Consider the following 20,780-nt stretch of genomic DNA (forward strand, 5'->3'; position numbering starts at 1 on the left):
GCTCCATGTCAGAGCAACTGCTTCTAGACCTCATCAGGCTGCTTCTGGTGCACTGTGGCCTCTTCTGTAGTTACAGGGACCCAGGGCCTGCTCCTGATGGTATCTCTGAATTTTACGTCAATTTACCTTTTTTTTTCTCTTATCAGTTATGAGAAATTCAATACCACTTGCTCCTACCCGGTACTTTTTCTGCAAATTCCTCTTTTCATTGTTAACTTCCAGGCAGTATGCTGATTCCTAGCTCTTTCCTACACTGCAGTTTCTAACACTGGAACACAACAATTTTCCAGGCATGAATCCTGGAGTGGGTTGCCATGCCCTCCTCCAGGGGATCTTCCCGACCCAGGGATTGAATCTACGTCTCTTATGTCTCCTGCATTGACAGGCAGGTACTTTACTGCTAGTGCCATCCGGGAAGCCCCTTAAAAAGTGTGAAAAGTGAAAGTTGCTAAGTTGTCTCTGACTCTTTGCGACCCCAAGGACTATAGCCTGCCAGGCTCCTCTGTCCATGGAATTCTCCAGGCCAGATTACTGGAGTGAGTAGCCATTTCCTTCTCTAGGGGAGCTTCCCAACCCAGGGATCAAACCCAGGTCTTCTGCATTGCACGCGAATTCTTTACCATCTGAGTCACCAGGGAAAAAGTGTAGTCTCTTGCTGTTACCTACAGTAACATAAATAGTGGTTAGCAACAGAGAACAAACAATGAAAAGAAATCAGTGTTTTATTCTGTTAATTCTCAGCCCCATTGAAATGGAAGTGGAATTAGCTAGGCTCTCCCTGCTGTGCACCCGATTGGAGGTTAGACATATTCCAGCTGCTTGGTTTGGGTATTAGGTCAAGCTGCCTAGATGCTGGCACGTGGTGGATCTGGCTGGGACCACTGCCAGGTTTGGCAGCTTTCTCACTCCCTGTAGACATTCTTAGGTTTTATCTGGGTTTTGGATTCCAGCTTATCCCAGTAGTCTCTGTCTGGGTTATTCTACTCTGCAGTTCCCCTGTCCCCTCCATACCCTTGAATCCAGACCTGATCCCTGAATCAGTGGGGAAGGCAGACATTTCCCTGACTTTCCTCAAAGCTTCTGTCCCAGAAGCGGTCACTGTGGTTCTCCAGTTCTAAGATAGGTCAGCTCGCAGGCCTCCATCACCTTCAGAGGACAGTCAGTCCCAGGTGCCTTTCTGTGTATAATCAGCTCTTTCCAAAACCAGCAGCACACATCCATCTGTTTTGTTCAGAACTCTAATTCTCCGTTCATTTGCACAGCACAGATGAATGTCCTGGCCAGAATTCAATGAATGACCAAGCTCTTCTCAGCCTTAGATTAAATGAACCCATCCATGGAAAGTTACTAGAAAAATGCCTCAATAAATGTAATCTTTAATAACAGTGATGAAATAACAGTAGTATTTCTAAACCATCTATCAGACACTATTCTTATTTTCTTTTCTTTTCCTGGGCAGGTGACTGATCGTCCAGCTTTATAATGTTCAGATTATTAAGTAAACAACACAGTTTTCTCCAAGAGTCATACTTTCTGAGTATTTGCTAGCCTAGTCTGCTCTTTGTGGCAATGAAGAGTCAGGCTTAAGAGATACAACACAAGTAAGTGTTTAGGTTTTGATATTGAAGGCCTACTTTATAATCTCCTTGAAGACACACCATCTTTTCCAAAGGCTTCATTCTAATCCAGGAGAAATACTTAGTAGCAGCCTGAGTTTGAGCAGTTTGCATTATCATAGTCTTAAGCCTCAGTTTCTATACCTGTAAAATAGGATAGTAATGTCTCATTCAACATATACAACCAGGAGTAAATGAGATATCTTTGTGAGAAGTATTTAATAATCATAATGTGAGATATCATTGTAAAGAAAAGTATTATTCAGAAAGGTTTTAAGGGGAAAATGTAGTGCCTTTCAGATTTAAAACTGAATACAGAGCTTCAGTTCCCCACCATTATTTTGTATTCTTTTAACTTCTGCATCTTTTAGTTTTTTTCCCCTACTAATCCATATGTGAAAGCATTCTTGGAGTTCTGTTTTTAAAACAGTGCTACTTTCATTATCAACCTTACAGATGCCAAATAATACATAAGGAGATGCCACTCAAGGGCTTTATATTTCTAACTTAGGAGTATGAAGATTGATTAATATGTCTGAGCAACAATAGTTCTTAGCTATCAGTAAATAATATTGGAGAAAGGCATGGCAACCCATTCTAGTATTCTTGCCTAGAGAATCCTATGGATCGAGGAGCCCTGTCGGTGGGCTACAGTCCATAGGGTTACAAAGAGCTGGACACGACTGAAGCGACTTAACACACACATTAGTAAAATTATATGTATATATTTATCAGGATGTTGAAATAAACATATTTAAATTTTTTACTAATTCCCAGTCTGTTTTACAAAACCGGGGTCTGTAATGGAGTAAAGGAATGGAATAATTCTCATTGTCTTATCTTACCACATAGGAATATTTCTTTTCCATTTCTTTTGTTCTCTGAAAAGGAGTCCTTAACTGATTTTCTGCTGCCAAACCAGGAGTAAATCTTCTTCCGAGGCTTGAGATCTTGATGGAGATGCCCTTGTGAAATCTCACTTTCCCCAGCCTCAGGTTACTCTTAAGAGCAGTCAGGGGAGTAGTTGTATATCCTGCTCTCTGCCCCGGTCCCTATGTGAGAGAAATAGAGAGGAGAGGAAAGGGAAGGGCAGGAGAACGTGAGGAATGAGGGAAGGCAAAATGGAGACGTGAGCACCGTGTACTCTTTACCATGTCTCCCAAAAAGAAAAAAGGGAGAAGAAAACCAAAGTCTTCCGAGAATAACTAAACGGGTCTCATTTTACTCAAACCCTGTTTCAGTAAAAGTACAGAGGACAAAAAGGAGATTTTTTTTTTTCAGGTTTGTGAACCTGATTTCTTAAAAATGACATTTTGAAATTAAAGCTGCATCAGATGAGGCCAAGGTTGCTGCCTTCCACGCTTTCCAGCACGCTTCAGGATGCTGAATAAAGCAGACACTGTTTTGTCAGTGATAGTACTGGTGACGGCAGCAACAGTATGACCTCCCACTGGCTGAGCACCTGTTACACACCAGGTATTGCTCTCTAGGATGTTTGTAAAGTTTCTGTATCGTGTCTCCATTTGCAGATGAAAAGCCTGAAGAAACGTAAAATAAAGAAACCTTAGAAATGTGAAATAACTTACCCAAACACATAAAAATAGAGGAACCTAGTATACTTAATAACAGTATTCTAATTCAGCTACAGTGGTCATGAGCTTCCTCAACCACAATTTATTTCCCACACATCAGTGAGTCCAGGGCTCTCAGTTTGTGTAATATTGTGATGTTAAAAGAGCTCTGAGGTCTTTCTATGTCTAGGCAGAAATTTACGTGAAAGGTAGCAGTTGGACATCTTTATTGGCTTTCCAAATGGAGATTTCTAGGCAATATGTCATGTATGGGTGAAATAATGCTAAACTCCTGAGTTAAATTTCTTGGCTAAGTAACGGTGTGGAATACATACAACACTGCAATCCTGAAAGAGTCCTAAAATTTTAACAGTAGTTAAATTAAATCATCTTTTTAATAAGATTGTTAAAACAATTGATAAAGAAGCTTTTTTGGGGGTGGTTTATTTGCATGACTCAAGTAGGGACGCCCTTACTTGAACAGATTTAGGATTGATGGTTTTAGACAAGTTGATTCTCAAGGAAAAGATGAATCATTACAGAAAAATCCTGTTTAGAACACCTTTTTCTACAGGCTAGATATTGGGAACCATCACTCAGAAATCTTCAGGGCTTTATCTTTCCTCATCAAATCACAATAATGTAAACCAGTTTCTACCTTGTTTATGCCCGAAGCCAGGCAAAAATGATTTAAAAGAGAATATGTAACATAGTAGCAAAGCTAAGTTGTTTATGTTGTAGCTTAAGTGTAGAAGTACAATGAAAGCATTATTTGGAAAAGGCTTATATAATATATCATTATCATGGTATAATCATTAAGTTTGGCTTGGCTTTAAGAACACCTTTTTTAACATTTTGTCTATGGAGTAAATTTGTGAAGAGAAGAAAAGCAACATAAAAGGGTTACAGAGTTTGTATCCCTTCCTGCACAGAAGTATAGGGAGGGTCTAACAATCAAAATAGTTGGAATTTGCCAATACAAGTAATGGACGCTGTGAGCCTCCCAGTTTTCATGCGGGTAAGCAGCCAGATGGCTCCAATCAGCTTTACTAAAACACAGGTGCCAAGTCTCTATGGGCAGTTTCGTTTTCATGCTTGTCTTTGGAGCCAGGTTCTTTGCCGGTGTGTGCCAGGGTCCATTCCGCTATCCCTTTGATGGCGAGGCTCAGCATTCGTGCAGGCTGTATATGCAAAAAGGTGTTTCCATCTTTAGTTCCCAACTAATAACACCCTGACATGTTGTAGGGAAAGTAGAGGAAAAGAGAAGCTGTTTGTGGAAGCCAGTCATCAGCGTCTGAGTTTTGGAGCAAATTTATTTTAGGAGCAGGCCATGGTATTTGTGATAAAATTTGGGTAACTTTGTATTGTCCAGCTGCTGAAGAATGTGAAGGCTCTTTTTAGTTTACTTTGCATTCCTAACCTCTGTCTGCTCTCACCGAACTGGAATTTTCGTTGGTCCTTTCTTGGGCCCAGATAAATGGCAGCCAGTATTCTGGCCTGCCTTCATTTCCTTTAGCTAAGCCTGCAGGAATATTGGCTCACAAGCAGGTCCCCCCATTGTCAGAAGAAATAGGAGGTGAAAGTTAGCCCGTATGACAATATATATTTCTAAATGCCTCCCTCTTAACAAAAGCAATTTTGGGATTATCTCAACTGGTTCATTTCCCTTTTTCATTTTTCTTAGTGCAATACAAACTTGCAAAGAAGCTCAATTATGGGAAACAATTAAAAATTCAGATTGCAAAGAAAAGACATCAGATTTGCCTCAAACAGGTGTTGGCACAGATGGCCCGCTCACAAGTCCTGGCTTTATTTACAGCTTTTAAACACAGACAGATAAATTGACAAAAATGTTTCTAGATTTTATAATGTGCTGAATGCCCAAATTTGGCCATCAACTTACATTAATTTGTAATTGATTTAATTTAGGACTTGACCTCCCCAGTCACCAATAGCCTTAAGAGCACTATTTGTCTGCCCTGTCATTTGCATACTTGTGTGAATAGATTATCTAATGTTTGGTTCTGTTTGGATATGCTTGCTTTGTTACTTTGATCATTTAACAACTATATTACTAAGGGAAAAAAACTCTCTCAAGTCATATTGTATGTAGTCTGATGGTTAGTTATTTCCAACTTCATTGTTTTTCCTTGAAGGATAATTATGCTGCCTATTTCTTACTAGGAGTGGGGCATTTGATGAGAATAGCAAAACAGATGACATAAAACCCAAATGGAACTATCTCCAGGCTGAAGTTGATGGTGTTCTCCAGTTGATTAAAAATATTTGGAGGAATCATACTATATATTTAGCCTACATCATTATTCAGTCTCTGATGTGGTCTCAGATTTGGCGTGGGTGCACCACATATTAAAATTACAGTAAAAATAAGGATTAAAGAGCAACAGAAAATGAGAACTAATGTGCCATTCTAAATGGATTTGCATTACGATATTGATTTATCTACCTCCTAATCTCATGTTGCTGAAGGACTGAAAAACAGGAGGCAAAGGGTATTAAAAACCAGTTTTATATTCATCAAGGAAAATATTTCCTAAGTCAAAATATGAGATGTTGCTTTCTGCTTTGGGTAGAAGATCCATAAAAGGGTGTGGTTGGACAGATCACAACAGAGTGCCTTGCTAATATAACACCCTGCTCCCTGTGCCTTGCACAAGTGTGTGTAACTTCCCTCTGTGTGTGCTTATGTGGTGCAAGATTATTAACAGTCTTGATCTTACATCTTGAGATTAGTGTTCATTATGTAAATCTTCTCTCTGGGTACAATTCATGTTTTGTGTATTAGTACTTCAGGGCAGATCAGCCATTGGTAGTTGGGGAACTATGATGATTGAATGTAATTTGTTTCAGGCTCTGAAATTCTGTGTTGGGATTTGTTCCATCTAAGAATGCAGGGTCATGGGAGCGGGTGTGTGTCAATGTAATATGTCATTGTTCTCCTTTAACCCACTTGTGTGATTTGCTTTAGTATTTTTTTCTTCTTAATCAATGCTTTCATCCTCATCCTTGCTGTGGCTGCTCATGTGTCCTCCTCCTCCTGTCTTCTGCTTCTGGCACTAAAGCCCGCAGCCCGCTTGAGAACTCAGTGCCCTGCCTAGCAACCCGCACCTTGGACGATGACCCCCGAGTGCGGCGCACTCCCAGCGTGGGATGGCTAAGTAAGTCAATGACCGGGAAAGGGCAAGAATGGTGGCGGTGGTGGGCGTGGGAGGGCATGAAGATGGGGCTTATGGTACTAACTGAGTGAAAGCATCCTCAAGAGTGCCTGAAAGGGTAAGGCTCACAGATTGCTAAATTCACAATTATGGGTTCATTTCTTTTACTAGCAAAGAGGACGGTAATAATGTATTCTCTGTGTGACCTGCCATCCTGAATTAAGTTGAGCACCCTGTAAGCCAGTGGAAAGAGTTGGAGACTAAGGGCTGGGCTTGGCACCGGCAGTTTCCCTCCGTGGAACATTTATCAGAACTTCAGTTTCCTCGTGGGGGTGATGATGTCATATTTTCTTATTTCAGAGGATTGTGAGGAAGATATCATGAAGATGAGGTCTCTACAGGAGGTTTGAAAGTATTCAAATGCGGGTCAAGAGGAAAAAACTTATCAAGTTAGTGGTTTAAAAACCCCTCAAGTACTGCTTAAGTGCCTGAAAGGCAGTAGGTGCTACAGATAAGATAGAATCTTTATTTTTTAAAATTGTTTTATAAAGAGATAGGATATACATACCTAAAACTAAAAGAGAACATGTACCCAAAACACATGAACTTTCCCCCAAGATTTCCAAATTTGATTTTATGTGATATAAACTTCTTTGAGTTGTGAAGAAGCCCATTCATGGTGACACCATGGGGTTTTAGCTGTATACTGTTACCTTTCTTAAAATGAACCTATTGATTAAGTTTTTTGCTATCTTAGTGTAAGGAAATTTCATTTACCAGAGAAGATGTTTTCTCAGATGACTTAATGGGGAAAGTTTTACTTCATCCTAAAATGATGTTTGTTGTGGTCAATTCTTCCAGGATTTACTGGAGTGAATTTGATCTTTTTAGAAACTGTAATCATAATCTCCATGTCCCATAGAAATATAAATATGTGTTGTCCATGTCAGGCACTGTACTAGACACTGGGTATTTAGAAATATATAAGTGAGTCCTTGCCCTCAGCAGGGCTTCCTTTTTAATGAAGAATGCAGGTAAAATGGTTAACAATTGTAGCATATGTTAGGTAAAATGACTGAAAGTACATACCCACCCACACACACCCACACCCCCCCTCACACCCACACACACCCACACCCCTCCCCACCCCCTATAAGATTATGGGAACATCTGCTGGGCCTGGGAGTTGTGATGGTAGAAGAGGCTTTTGGATGAGATGATTTGGGGGCTGACCTTGAATAAAAAGAATTTGGTGGCAGGAGAATTGGGAGGAAGGGCTACTTACTGAACTACTAACTTTGCAATTATTTCTGCTGTACAGTAGGCTGAATAAGCTTGAATGATAATTTTGTATTGAATAATAATGAGTTTGCAAACATTAATTCATCACTTTTTTGGTACAGTCCTTGAGCTAAGGATTGGTACCTTCTGGGGTACCATTTAATTTTCTGAACAATCCTGTGAAATGTCTATTGTTATCCATGGTTTACAGATGAAGAAATGGGGATTAGGGAGGTATAATGACTTGCCCAAATCACAGAGATCATTAAGTATCTTGGGCAGGAATTGAACTTCATCATGTAGTAGTTTCATCTATAATTTTGATGAATCGTGTCTTACTGAGGTTAAGGTATAAGAAATTCATATGGTTACATTGCCAGAAAGACTTACTTACCTTGCAGTGAATCTTCAACAGTCACTTGATTTTCTCTGCAAAAGTCACGCATTTCTTTTAATAAACTCTTTTTTCTCAACTGGGGAAAAAATGAACTCAGGTACAGAGTTTAGTCACTAGAGTTTGGAGTCAGACAGAACTGGATTTGAATCCTGTACCTACCATGTATTAACTTCTTGACTTTGGGCAAGTTACTTCTCTACTGTACATTTGGGTTTACATAAAACCCAGCCGTAAAACTGGGTTAATCTTACCAACACAGGATTGTTGTGAGAATTAAATTAGAAAATGTATAATGCTTAGTGTATTGCTCAGCCCTCAATAAATATAGCATTTACTGTTATTAGCCAAGTGTTTATAGGAATTGCTTAAGACATTGTAGCTGTTCTTATCCTTTAAAGTTTTATTTATTCCATGTCAGGCATTTAGACATTGATACACTGTTATGGATGAAGTATCAAGGAAATTGACCAAAATGTTCATTTTGTTCATGTTATAGAAATATGGGAACTATTTGGAAATTAACTTAAGGCCACACCCTGGGCCAGTCCTTCTAAGAAAACATTTTAGTCATGAGAGAATATCTGTTCATTATCTATTTATATGATCTATTCTCTCCCTAAAAAAAAGCTTTGATGTATCATCTCAGTCACCTTCCCAGAGCTTCCTACTACCTATGACATCAGTTCAATACATTTAATATACACATATAAAAGAATAAAGGTGTGCAGTTCAGTTCAGTTCAGTCGCTCAGTCATGTTCGACTCTTTGTGACCCCATGAATCACAGCACGCCAGGCCTCCCTGTCCATCACCAACTCTCGGAGTTCACTCAAACTCATGTCCATTGAGTTGGTGATGCCATCCAGCCATCTCATTCTCTGTCGTCCCTGTCTCCTCCCACCCCCAACCCCTCCCAGCATCAGACTCTTTTCCAGTGAGTCAACTCGTCGCATGAGGTGGCAAAAGTTTTGGAGTTTCAGCTTTAGCATCAGTCCTTCCAAAGAACACCCAGGATTGATCTCCTTTCGAATGGACTGGTTGGATCTCCTTGCAGTACAAGGGACTCTCAAGAGTCTTCTCCAGCACCACAGTTCAAAAGCATCAATTCTTCGGTGATCAGCTTTCTTCACAGTCCAACTCTCACATCCATGCATGACCACTGGAAAAACCCAAATGAAGTCCCATTTCCTTTTATAAAATTGTTCTCAAAAACACAAAAGATCTTTTCAGGTCCTATATGTCATAGTTCCTGATGGCTGTGCTTCACAGTTGAGGATTTACTGTGAGTTGTTTTATGTAGCTGTTTGATGTTTCAATATTTGCATTTTTCATTTCAATTATATAAAAAACTCCTTTAGGTCAGGGGCCCGGTATCGTGCTTTTGGATCCCCTGCAGTGCATTGTACAGACTTGAAACATGGGAGTTGTACAGTAAATATTTGTTAATCCTTGACATTCCACCATCTCATTAAGAATAGCCAGCAGCTCAGTTTTCATTAGGGCCCATCTTGACCACGGTAACCAAAAGTGAATATTGTTTACCGGGAAAAATTATTTCCCTATATTTCTGCTCACTTCAGTTTGATGAGTTTTGATCAGTTCATTCTAGTAGTCAACATAGAATTATTTTTCAATAATAAAAACCCTGCCCAAAATATCACCTATAAACAGGTTTGTGGACAAGGTTCCATTAATTTAATCTTTTCGTATTCTTAGAAAATATATTTGAAAAGATAGTTTCAGACAGTGTTGACTTGAAATGACAGCTGCCTTTAACAAGCTACCTTTAGAGTTGCTTTTGGGAAGTAAGCTCTCATCATTTTTACATTGTGTGCTTCTTATCTTAGTTGTCACCTGAGGCAGATGTGAGCTTACAACCTTTACTCATTTCAACTGCTGCTAAGTTATTGAATTAGAAGTTGGAAGAAAACCAAAAATGATTTCCTCTTAGAGATCTCCCCAGCAGGTCTAAAACCAGTCTGGGCCACTGAGAACAAAAGAGAAGCTTTTACCTCTACTTTTCAGGACAAGTTAATACCCACCTAAAGGCCTTGCCATTATTAGAGCATAGGTGCATACCCTGTCTTGCTAGATTCAGAATGGCTCTCCACTCTGAGTGCTTATCTCTGAATTCAGTTTGGTGGCTAACAGCCCACATCCTCTGAGCCCCTTGGAAAACACTTGTGTCCTTTTGCAGTTATTGGCAGTGGAGATCAGCTGCTTCAGACTCTTAGGTCTGAACTTTAAAGAAGAAAATGAGGATTTAGGGTTTTTTCCTGCCATCTTCTGCAGATTCTGGCATCTGTCTTCACTTTGCTTTGTGTGTGTGTTTCTGTCTAGTTTGTAAATCTACCAGACAAGGATCTCCTGGTCCAGCTCAGTGTTTTGCTTTGTTTTGTAGGTGCTGATCTAGTGGTGATATTATTATTGTCCCAAGTATTAATATTAGATAATATTTTTTTAAATGAAACCATGGTGGTATAATTCTATAGATTCTTGTTTTATCTTACAACTAGGTTATACAGTTAACATTAGAATTTAAAGAACTGAAATCCAAGTGGGGCTCTTTTGCTTTAGGAAAAAAAAATGTTTATTTTTTTCCTCTTTGTGGGCATTCCTGGAATTAAGCAGTTCAAGTCTTTTAAATGTTGAAAAGTTTACTGATAAAATAAAAATTGTAATTTTCTCTGGCTCAGGAGTTTTCTTAAAGAGTTTTTGGAACTTCTTTAGAAAAGTCTTGAGCCCAGAGAGTTCACTTGTTCAAGTGAACAAACATTCCCCATGCTCTTCCTCTTCTAGTTTCATAGTCCAGTGGGAGAGAAAGAGAAGTGAAGGAAGTACCAGCTGACAACACTTTTGAGAGAAGCAGTGCCACCACAAAAGTATGAGGGCAGACCTGTTTGTCTGCAGCATGTAACATAAAAGTATATGTTATACTCTCTGAAAATGCTGTCAAGACAATGGATAGTGGGCATAAAAAGTAAATTGGGGGAATTATTCTTCTCAGGAAATGTAGACTTTTCAATGGGCTGTAAAGGGTGGATTGTCCTTCCATACATGAAAGTTGTAGTGAAAGCAGGATGAGACGTGGAAAGGTGATACTATGCTGAGGGAAAAGTATAAAAGCAGCTAGGTTTTTGAAAATAGAGAAGAGTTTGTGTGACATGGAATAAATTCACACATTTAATTAGCAGATGAGAACTGAATATGTGAGTGTTAAGGTGGTGGAATCATGAAGCTGTTTTGTGGAAGGTCTGTGAACGGTGGTTAGCAAGGGCGTAGCATGATCAGAGGGCTTCCCCCGTGGCTCAGCGGTAAAGAATCTGCTGTAATGCAGGAGGCATGGGTTTGATCCCTGGGTCGAGAAGATCACCTGGAGAAGGGCATGGCAACGCACTCCAGTATTCTTGCCTGGAGAATCCCATGGACAGAGGAGCTGGCAGGCTACAGTCCACAGGGTCACAAAGAGTTGGACATGACTGCAGCAACTGAGCACACACACAGAACTGTGTATTAGGGAATTAATTATTAGCAGGGAGAAGCCTGGGAGTAGGGAGAGAGTTAGATGATTGCAAGAGATCGGTTGGAGAGAATGAGGATCTGGGCTAGGATTGTGACTGTGGGGATGGAAAGGTGGTGATATTGCATGACATGTGAGGAGGTGGCATCTGCAGGACTTGGCACCAATTGAAGGTCAGGGGAGGAGGGGAAAGGAACTCAGAATTTGAACTCGCAACCAGGGAGATGCTAGGAAACCCACCATAGAAAAGGGTGATGGGGTTTACAGAAACACAGCAGTTCTGATTTCTGCCCTTTCATGCTTGCTGTGACCATCTTTGAAGATGCGTTTCACTAGGTTTTGGGGTTTTGGGTTGTGTTTTCTTTTGGGAGAAGGCCATGCTGTGTGGCTTGTCTGTTTCCCCACCAGGGATTGAACTCCAGGCCCTTTGTCGTGAAAGTTTGGAGTCCTAACCACTGGCCCTCCGGGGATGTCCTCACTGGGAGATTTTTAGATTATTTTGATATCATGGGCCAGTACTCTTTTAGAATTGTGCTTTGTTATCGCATTCTCAACCTTAGTTTAGGGGACCCATTTAAATTTACCTTTGGGGTATAGAGTGACAGCTCTCTTTAGGGAACTAATGAATTTAGAGCATTTTCATCTTGATTCACCTTCCATTCCTATGTTCGAGATGTGGACTTGTTCTTGATTGGGAGTATTTATTTGGTCATTTACTGTATGGTTCTTCCATACATATTTTGGCGTTTAAAAGGGCAAAAGGAAATCCAAGTATAACTTCCAAAATCCTTTCACTGTAGCTTTTCATAGTCACAATTTTTAAAAGACCATAGGAAATGAAATCTTTCAAGAACCTGAGAGTTGCCTTCAGATTTTTTAGTTAACACAGACATTCAGAAAACGTATGTAGTATCCAAGAATTAATTACAACATTCTTCAAATGCAGACAGCCCTTACCACTTTAAAAAAGGGGGGGTGGTGTTGGTTACTGTTTATCCTGAACTCCTTAAAGATGGCTCATTAGTTATTTCATTGATATATGATACTGCGTTCATAATGGACTAAAGTATATGCTGACTCCTGAAGTTATTAATAGAAAGAATCAAGGTGGGAAAAGAATACAAACTTAGAAATTCTGTTGTATTTTGGAGCTCTGGGGACTTGGAGGAGATTTTTAAGAGGCACAGATTTCATAAAACGTTGACCATATGCTTTAATTATAAAATAGAGGTTCCCCCCCCCCAACAAGAAGAGCTTGAGACTTGTGAACCTTCACACTTGTTTGCAAATGGTGGTATGTGGATTATGTTCACAATCAAACTCTTCTTATCACCAAATCTGGCAATTTTCCTGACCTTGCTGTCTGTTACCATCTTTCTCCCTTCCTTCAGAATTGGAACCTTAAAGTCATCTTTAATTATGCATTCTCTCTTCCCTTCTACCTGCAGTGGGAGGGAAAGAGATTAATTTAACAGATTAACTAAGTCTGTTAAATGATACCTGTCATGTTGCTTGCGTTTATCTCCTTTCTGGTCTTACCGCCATTGCTTTTGTTCAGATTCTTATTTTCTCTTGCTTGTCCTGTTATCTGAGGTCACTGCTTATAACTGGGTATAGGGAAATGTGTCCTGAACTCTGCCTTCCAATTAATCTTATCATTCCTGGCTGACATCCTCATGTGGAAATGGTCAGTGGCACGTCAGTGCATTTCAGATCATATCTAACCTCCCTCTGCTTGGCATTCAAGGCCCATTGGACAGTGCCCTGAAGTTGAGGAAGCAGCATCTTACGCTGCTGCATTTCTCTTTATCTGCATTAGATTTCAGAAGCTGCTTACCATTTCTTAAATTTGCCGAGTTCTTCCCTCTCTTTTTGTCTTTGTCCTGAGCATTCTCCCCACTTGGAATATTCTCCTTCTTCCTGAGACTGTCTGTCAAAATTCTGCTGGTTGTACAAGGTTCACATTCTCCTTGAAGCCTTTCCAACCTGAGATACCCTCTACTGACTTTGAGCTCTGCAGGCACCTTTTTTGTTCCACCTCCTGTGACCTTTTCTCATTCAGGTTTGTATTTGTGTGGGGGGTACATCCTACTTTCTATAGTGTGTGGTCTGCAATAGAGGTAGGACCCATATCCTTAAGCAGGACCCATATCAAATTGACTTAGGTATCTTCTATTGCAGGGATGAACAGTTAAGGCCCATGGACCAAATCTGATACACTGCATGGTTTTGTGAATAAAGTTTTATTAAAACACAGCGTCGCTCTTTAGTTTCTGTATTGTCTGTGGCTGCTTTCATGCTTCAGTGATAGAGTTCAATAGTTGCAACAGAGATTGTATGGCCTATAAAGCCTAAAATATTTACTATGTTCCTCTTTACAGAAAAAGTTTTCTGACCAATCACACTACAGAACTGACTCTCAAAATGGGGACTGGGGACCCCTGGGTACCCCTGAGACTCCTTCAAAGAGTTTGAAAGGTCTTTGGATTTTCTCTCTGTCATTTTCAACTAGAACAATATGTCTCAAAAGATTGAACACAGAATCAGATAAGAGAATCTAGATGTAGAGTAAGCCATACATTCAAGAGATGTGTAAAAATGTGAAACAATGCCATGCTTTTGTTTTGGAAAATGCAGTTATTTTTCATAAAATACATTACTTATGGCAACTTGCAGTGCATTTATTATGTTATTGTAAATTAATAAACAGAAAATTTAAAAACCTTAGGTTAAATTCCTGACATGGTTAAGAGTGTTAGCTTAATTTTAGGGTCTTCCTACCCTTCTTTCTTTGCTGCTTTCAGGACAACTAATAATTAAGATGGACTGGATTTTGCTACAGTGACAACTAACCCCAAATGTTTCTCGGTTAACGCTATAGACGTTTCTTTCTCACACTATAACGTGTTTAATATGGGACTCCAGAGAGCTATGTTCATCATCCTTAGACATGATCCAGGCCAACAGTAGCCTTATCTCAGTTCATGCTTCCACAATCACCGTAGCCTGAGGAAGAGTTATGATGACTCATGGGTTGCCTCAATAATTGTGTCCAGCAATGACATATTATTTTCACTCATATTTCATTCACCAAAGTGAGTCATTTGTCCACACCTAATTTCAAAGAAATTGTTATCCTACCATGTGCCTAGAGGGTGGAGATTAAGAAATCTTTGGTGAATAGCACCAATGACTCCCACCCCGTTGTAACAGAAATCCTGGGCTTGACTTTGGAGTGTGTCCTTTTGGGCGATGCTGAGAACTATGTAAAGCTATGCAAGGCCAGTGTGAAGAAAATATTCACCTCCTGCATACCCTCATAGATGGAGGAAGAGAGCTTTTCTCACAGTGAAAAAGCACTGGGGTTACCAGTTCAAGGCCTCCTGAAGAACTGCTGAGGCTGTGGTTTTACAGGAGACTTCAGAGATAGAAGGGATTCATTCAAAACTGATGGAGAATGTTTCATGCAGATACAGAGTAAACCACTTTTATTAGACCAAACAATGCCTGAATTTAATTCTTGGAGACCACTGAAGATCTAACTACTTGAATTAGTATGTCTGTCCACATGTGAATGAGAGAGACTGGAGGAAAAGCAAATGTAATATTCTAGCTGCAGATATCAATTCCAAAGTTAATAATGGAATTTCTTCTTGGCAGCAAGCAGTAGAATTTTACTTTGATGAAAATCACTGGCAGAATCTTCAGAAATAATGGCCTTCTTTCTGTGGTAAACTGAATGCTTACAGTGTTTAGCATTGTCCTGGTAATTTGGATCCTAACTTTATTCCTCTTACGTGCCCCCCATCTCAGGAGCCCCTCATCTTTCCCTGTCAGGCCAGAAGCCCCTGTCATCTCATCCTCCTCCTTGTCTTTTATCCCCTTCTGCTATTTTCCTTCCTATTCCTTCCTGCCTTTCCCCAGCTCTCCATGACAACTCCTCTACTTTGGATCTGTATTATCTCTTGCATGAATTATGTTAATATCCTCCTCTTTTCCAGCCTTCATTCTTACTCCTTGAAATCCATCTTTCACAACTGCCAGAAGGACCTATCTAAGTCACAGATACAAACATATCACTCCCTCTGCTCAAAAACTTGAGTGCCCCCTCCCTGTCTTTTCAAGCCCAAGCTTCATAGCCTTGCCAATGTTGAGAAAGTCAAGTTCTCTAACCCATGAGATGATGCTCCTTGCATTGGTCTCTGCTTACTACTACTACTAAGTCGCTTCAGTCGTGCCCGACTCTGCGTGACCCCGTAGACGGCAGCCCACCAGGCTCCTCCATCCATGGGAATTTCCAGGCAAGAGTACTGGAGTGGGTTGCCATTGCCTTCTCCGGGTCTCTGCTTAGCTCTTCTTAATCATCTCTTGAGATTTCCATTTTGATACTACAAGCTCCAGTCATATTTGGGGTCCTCATTGACTTAGGTTCCAGAACTTTCAATCTCTGTATCCCTTTTTTATGCTGTTGCAACTTCCCCCACATGACTGAATACATTTAATTAATCCTTGAAGTTCTTGTTTCCTCCAGGAGACTCTTTTTCATTTCTTTCCTTTCCTTCCCTCCCACCCATGTGCCTCTCCATTTCTGTGCTTGTTCTCCCAGCCATTACTTTATCACCACACCACAGTACAAATATGCTTCCTTCATGGTTGGCAGAGTGCTCAAAGAGCCTGAACCACATCTCACTCATCCTTGAATCTCCTCTGCAGAGCACAGTGTTGCACACTTAGTAGATGTTTAGTAGATGTTGGACTGGACTCATCTACCCACCTCTTGTTGTGGGTACATTATTTGCAAATCAGGTACTATCAGTCACACTTGTATCTCGTTTGCTCCATTAGATTTGTATGGATGAAATGGGCTCTCATCATCTTTTAAGACCTTAGTCAAACTGCAAACAAATAAGAAAGGAAATAGAATAACTGAACCATCTACTTAACCAGAATGTACAGAATCTATTTACTTGAGGCAAACTTTCTCTTTTTTCCATTTTAGTTTTTGACTGTTGGGTAGTCTTTTCAAATTCATCTACATTTCCTTATTTGTGTGACTTAGTTTTCTTTAACTTTTTTTTTTCTTTTGATGAGGGGTGCTGATAGTGTGTGGGCTAATTCTAGAACATAAATGGGGATTCTTATTACCTAAATTGGTTCTTTTGGGAAAAAACTGTGGTTCGCTTCTAACTCAGTGGCTAGTGTATATTACCTGACACACAACACTTTGTGAATCATTTGTTAATTGAACACTTAACCTGAAAATGGGAGAAAAGACTGAAACGAGAGATAATGTGCAAATCTAGAGCAAGGCACTGGCAACCCACTCCAGTACTCTTGCCTGGAAAATCCCATGGATGGAGGAGCCTGGTAGGCTGCACTCCATGGGGTCGCTAAGAGTCGGACACAACTGAGCAACTTCACTTTTTCATTCATTGGAGAAGGAAATGGCAACCTACTCCAGTGTTCTTGCCTGGAGAATCCCAGGGACGGGGGAGCCTGGTGGGCTGCTGTCTATGAGGTCGCACAGAGTTGGACACGACTGATGTGACTTAGCAGCAGCAGCAGAGCAAGAATGATTGTTTTGAATGTGTTGGATCACAGTCTTCATATCATCCCCACCTCACCAACTTTACTGGCCATGGGAAGTGCTGCTGCCTTTTTGTGACTGCTAGTAGTAGAATTCGAGAATTCGATTCCTTGGCTAGGGCATCCATTTCTTCTGACTAGATCATTCTATCCATGGTTGAGATACTAGTACCAAAGTAACTAGAACTATTACCAGCTATCAGTTATTCAACCAAATGCCATCCCCATCAAATATTCTATGATGTAAGCATCCCTGAGCCTTGTTATAGATGAAATTGCTAAGGCTCAGTGAGGTCAGGGCTTCCCTGATGGCTCAGCTGGCAAAGAATCTGCCTGTGATGAAGGAGACCTGGGTTCAATCCCTGAGTTGGGAAGATCCCCTGGAAAAAGGAAAAGCAACCCACTCCAGTATTTCTACCTGGAGAATCCCACGGACAGAGGAGCCTGGTGGGCTACACTCCATGGGGTCGCAAAGAGTCAGACATGACTGAGGTTACATACTTATGCTGACATATGCTTTAGGGCTGTTCACAACTGCTACAGCTCTTTTTTTTCTGGGCATGTATGAATGCTCTCTTCCTCACCGACATGAAGTTAGGTGTGACCACATGATTTGCTTTGGTCAGTGGAGCATGAGCAGAAGTGATGGGTATCATTCTCAGGGAAGGCTGTGAGAGTCCGTACATGTTTTATGAATTTCTTTTCTTTCAAACAAGCAGTGTGTCTTGTGAGGACTGCTCTGTGCATTTAGGTCCTGGCCTAAGGACAGAGATGTAGAACAGAAACCCCAGAAAATCCATGTGGACATTATTATTATAAGGGAGAAATAAATGACCTTTGTTTTAAGCTATGAGAATCTGAGGTTTTTCTTTTGCTCTGACCTTGCCTGTCTGGAGGGGAGTGTTTGAGATCACATGGTAAGTGGGGGACCAGGGTTTGAACTCAGGTGTGTGGACTCCGGATGACATTCTTTTCTATTTCCCTCTCTGCTTGTCATTCTCTGTGCCCTCAGATCTCTCTGCTTTTAGCCACAGATAGTGCTCTTGTCTGCTAATAAGAGATGTGGACACTAATGACTTGGTTTTGTTGTTTCAAATCAGAAAATGAAATTCCTGGTGTTTCTCAATGAGGGGCAACAAGGCAGCATTCAAAAGTATAATTTTCTGGGATGGTTCTATTTTCTCAGGCCCATTCTTATGAACTCCAGGAAGCAGCTGAAGCACACAGACTATTATGGGCCATGATCAGCTTTTGCCTCAAAAAAGAGCCATACACTCTGATGGGTTCTGCAAGTAGTAACCATGGTTACAAATCAAAGAACAGTCTCGTTAGGTACATATAGTGGAGAGACTAATATCAGCATCCTTTTTGAGGAGAAGGAGCAGGACAAATCCAATTATAATGACAAAACTTTCCCTTAATAAAAATCTTCCTTTAAAAATCGATTCTTGGAGCATGTTCCTAAGCTGGGGTCTGAATTTTAGGAATTGCTGTGTCAAGATTGAATCATTTCCCCAGTTTCCAAAAGACATCTTTGAATAATTTGTGTTTCTAAGAGAGTGCCTTGAGCCTATAAGAAAGTAGCATATCCTTTTAACCATCTAGAGGCTTAGGCTGTGTAGGTTGTTATGATAATTCGTAATAATTTCAGTGATAGCTGTGACTATTGTCTTTGTAAGAATAATTGTTATCATCTTGGATTGAGAGTGTCCCATCCCCTTTGGTACTTCACTGGTAGCTCAGATGGTAAAGAATCCGTCTGCAATGCAGGAGACTTGGATTCAATCCTTGGGTTGGGAAGTTGCCCTGGAGAAGAGGGAATGGCAACCCATTCCAGTATTCTTGTTAGCGAATTCCATGGACAGAGGAGCCTGGCGGGCTACAGTCAGTGGGGCTGCAAAGAGTCGGACGTGACTGAGCGACCAACACTTCTCCTTTAGTGGTGATAATTTTGTTATGTTCATTTGCAGTGATACAGTTTTGTGGTGTTATATTAATTTTTTTTCAAATGGTCAATTCACCCATTCACTTAAATAGTTTTAAGTACCTCTCTTGGCTGGTGAAGTAGGCAGATACCTACTTCACAGACCTACTCACTAGACCTGCTTTTGCCAAGGGAAGAGTGATGTTGGTGCTAAGCTGGTTCTCTTGAATAGAGTTGGAAATGCTTGTGGAGAAGGGTGGATCATATCTGAAGGAAGAGAATGAGAACCTAGAGATCTTTGGGGACGTGATCAGATAATGAGGAATCTTCCTCGGCCATCAGGGTATGGATGAGAGGAATCAGAGAAAGGGAAATGTAGTTGTTTCATGAGATGGGCTTAATACAAACACATAGAGGAAGGTAGACTTTGCTGCTTCAAAGAACAGAACCAGAAACATTTTAGGAAATAAGATATTACTTGGACTGCTGGGAGAGATTGAAGGCAAAGGGAAAAGGAAGCAGTAGAGGATGAGATGTTTAGATAGCATCACCAACCCAATATGAGTAGGTTGGACGTGAATTTGAGCAAACTCCAGGAGACAGTGAAGGACAGAGGAGCCGGGATGCTGCAGTCTGCTGCTGCTGCTGCTAAGTCACTTCAGTCGTGTCCGACTCTGTGCGACTCCATAGATGGCAGCCAACCAGGCTCCCCCATCCCTGGGATTCTCCAGGCAAGAACACTGGAGTGGGTTGCCATTTCCTTCTCCAATGCGTGAAAAATGAAAGTGAAGTCGCTTAGTTGTGTGCGACTCTTCGCGACCCCATGGACTGCAGCCTACCAGGCTCCTCCGTCCATGGGATTTTCCAGGCAAGAGTACTGGAGTGGGTTGCCATTGCTTTATCCAATGCTGCAATCCATGGGGTTGCAAAGAGTAGGACATGACTTAGCAACTGAACGACAACAGTGTTTTAGATTTCTGTTTTAGGATTTGAGTGTAGTTTTTATCTTCATGATTCAATGATTCATGAAAGTCAGTGATTTTTAAGAAGGATTGATAGCTTGATCCAGGTTCAGTCCCTGTTGACAAGGATAGAGGTCCATCCCTCTTGTATGAGGATACAGGGTTTTCTCATTAAGGGACCTTCGTTTACCAGCTTCTTGGGAGGGAATGAAGGCTGCAGGGATTAACTCCCCAGTGTTAAGAAACATCAAGGATACAGCAAGGGCTTTACCCTTATGAAAATGCTTAGTTAAGTCTGGGGACATGTGAGACTGTACATTATCTCTAGGAAGTTCTGTGTGTTTAAATGAAATCCAGCTGTTTCTTAGCATGTGTGTGCTTTGATTGGCACATACTGTCTCTTGGTCCATCCAGATGCTACTACTAACCTGGGTAATCAGATGTTTTACTGAATGTAAGAGTGAGTTTTGTTAAAATAGAATAGATCGCTTCATTAAGTGCCAAGTTCCCTGTCATCAAAAGTATATAAACAGACTTTAGGATATTAGCTATGTGGTGTTATAGGAGAAAAAGACATGGAAGACATATCTCCCAGACATGGGAGAGAAGTTGGTTTATTTCTCTGAGTTGCATCTCTAATAACATAGCCAGCATTGCAGAGTATCTATCCTGTAGGGCATTTAACCTTATTGTGCTTTCTGTATTATTTCCCTGTAAGAGACATGTATAACAGTGAGAAATTTCCAGT

At 40.7% G+C, this 20,780-nt stretch overlaps 1 protein-coding gene across 7 annotated transcripts in view; it reads left to right on the forward strand.

The window, feature by feature from the left end:
* The window catches only part of SLC4A4 (solute carrier family 4 member 4), a 368,998-nt gene that overhangs the window by 179,126 nt on the left and 169,092 nt on the right, over window positions 1-20,780 (forward strand). Inside the window, exon 7 of one of the 7 annotated variants that reach the window (XM_088836384.1) lies at window positions 6,271-6,366. The exons of the other annotated variants lie outside the window; for them this stretch is intronic. Within the exon in view, the coding sequence (XP_088692510.1) occupies window positions 6,271-6,366 (96 nt within the window). The remainder of the gene's footprint in view (window positions 1-6,270; window positions 6,367-20,780) is intronic. 7 annotated transcript variants of the gene reach the window in all.

This window comes from Moschus berezovskii, chromosome 5 (assembly GCF_049115385.1).
Source record: "Moschus berezovskii isolate FMDL1 chromosome 5, NW_MosBer_1.0, whole genome shotgun sequence".
Taxonomy (NCBI): Eukaryota; Metazoa; Chordata; class Mammalia; order Artiodactyla; family Moschidae; genus Moschus; species Moschus berezovskii.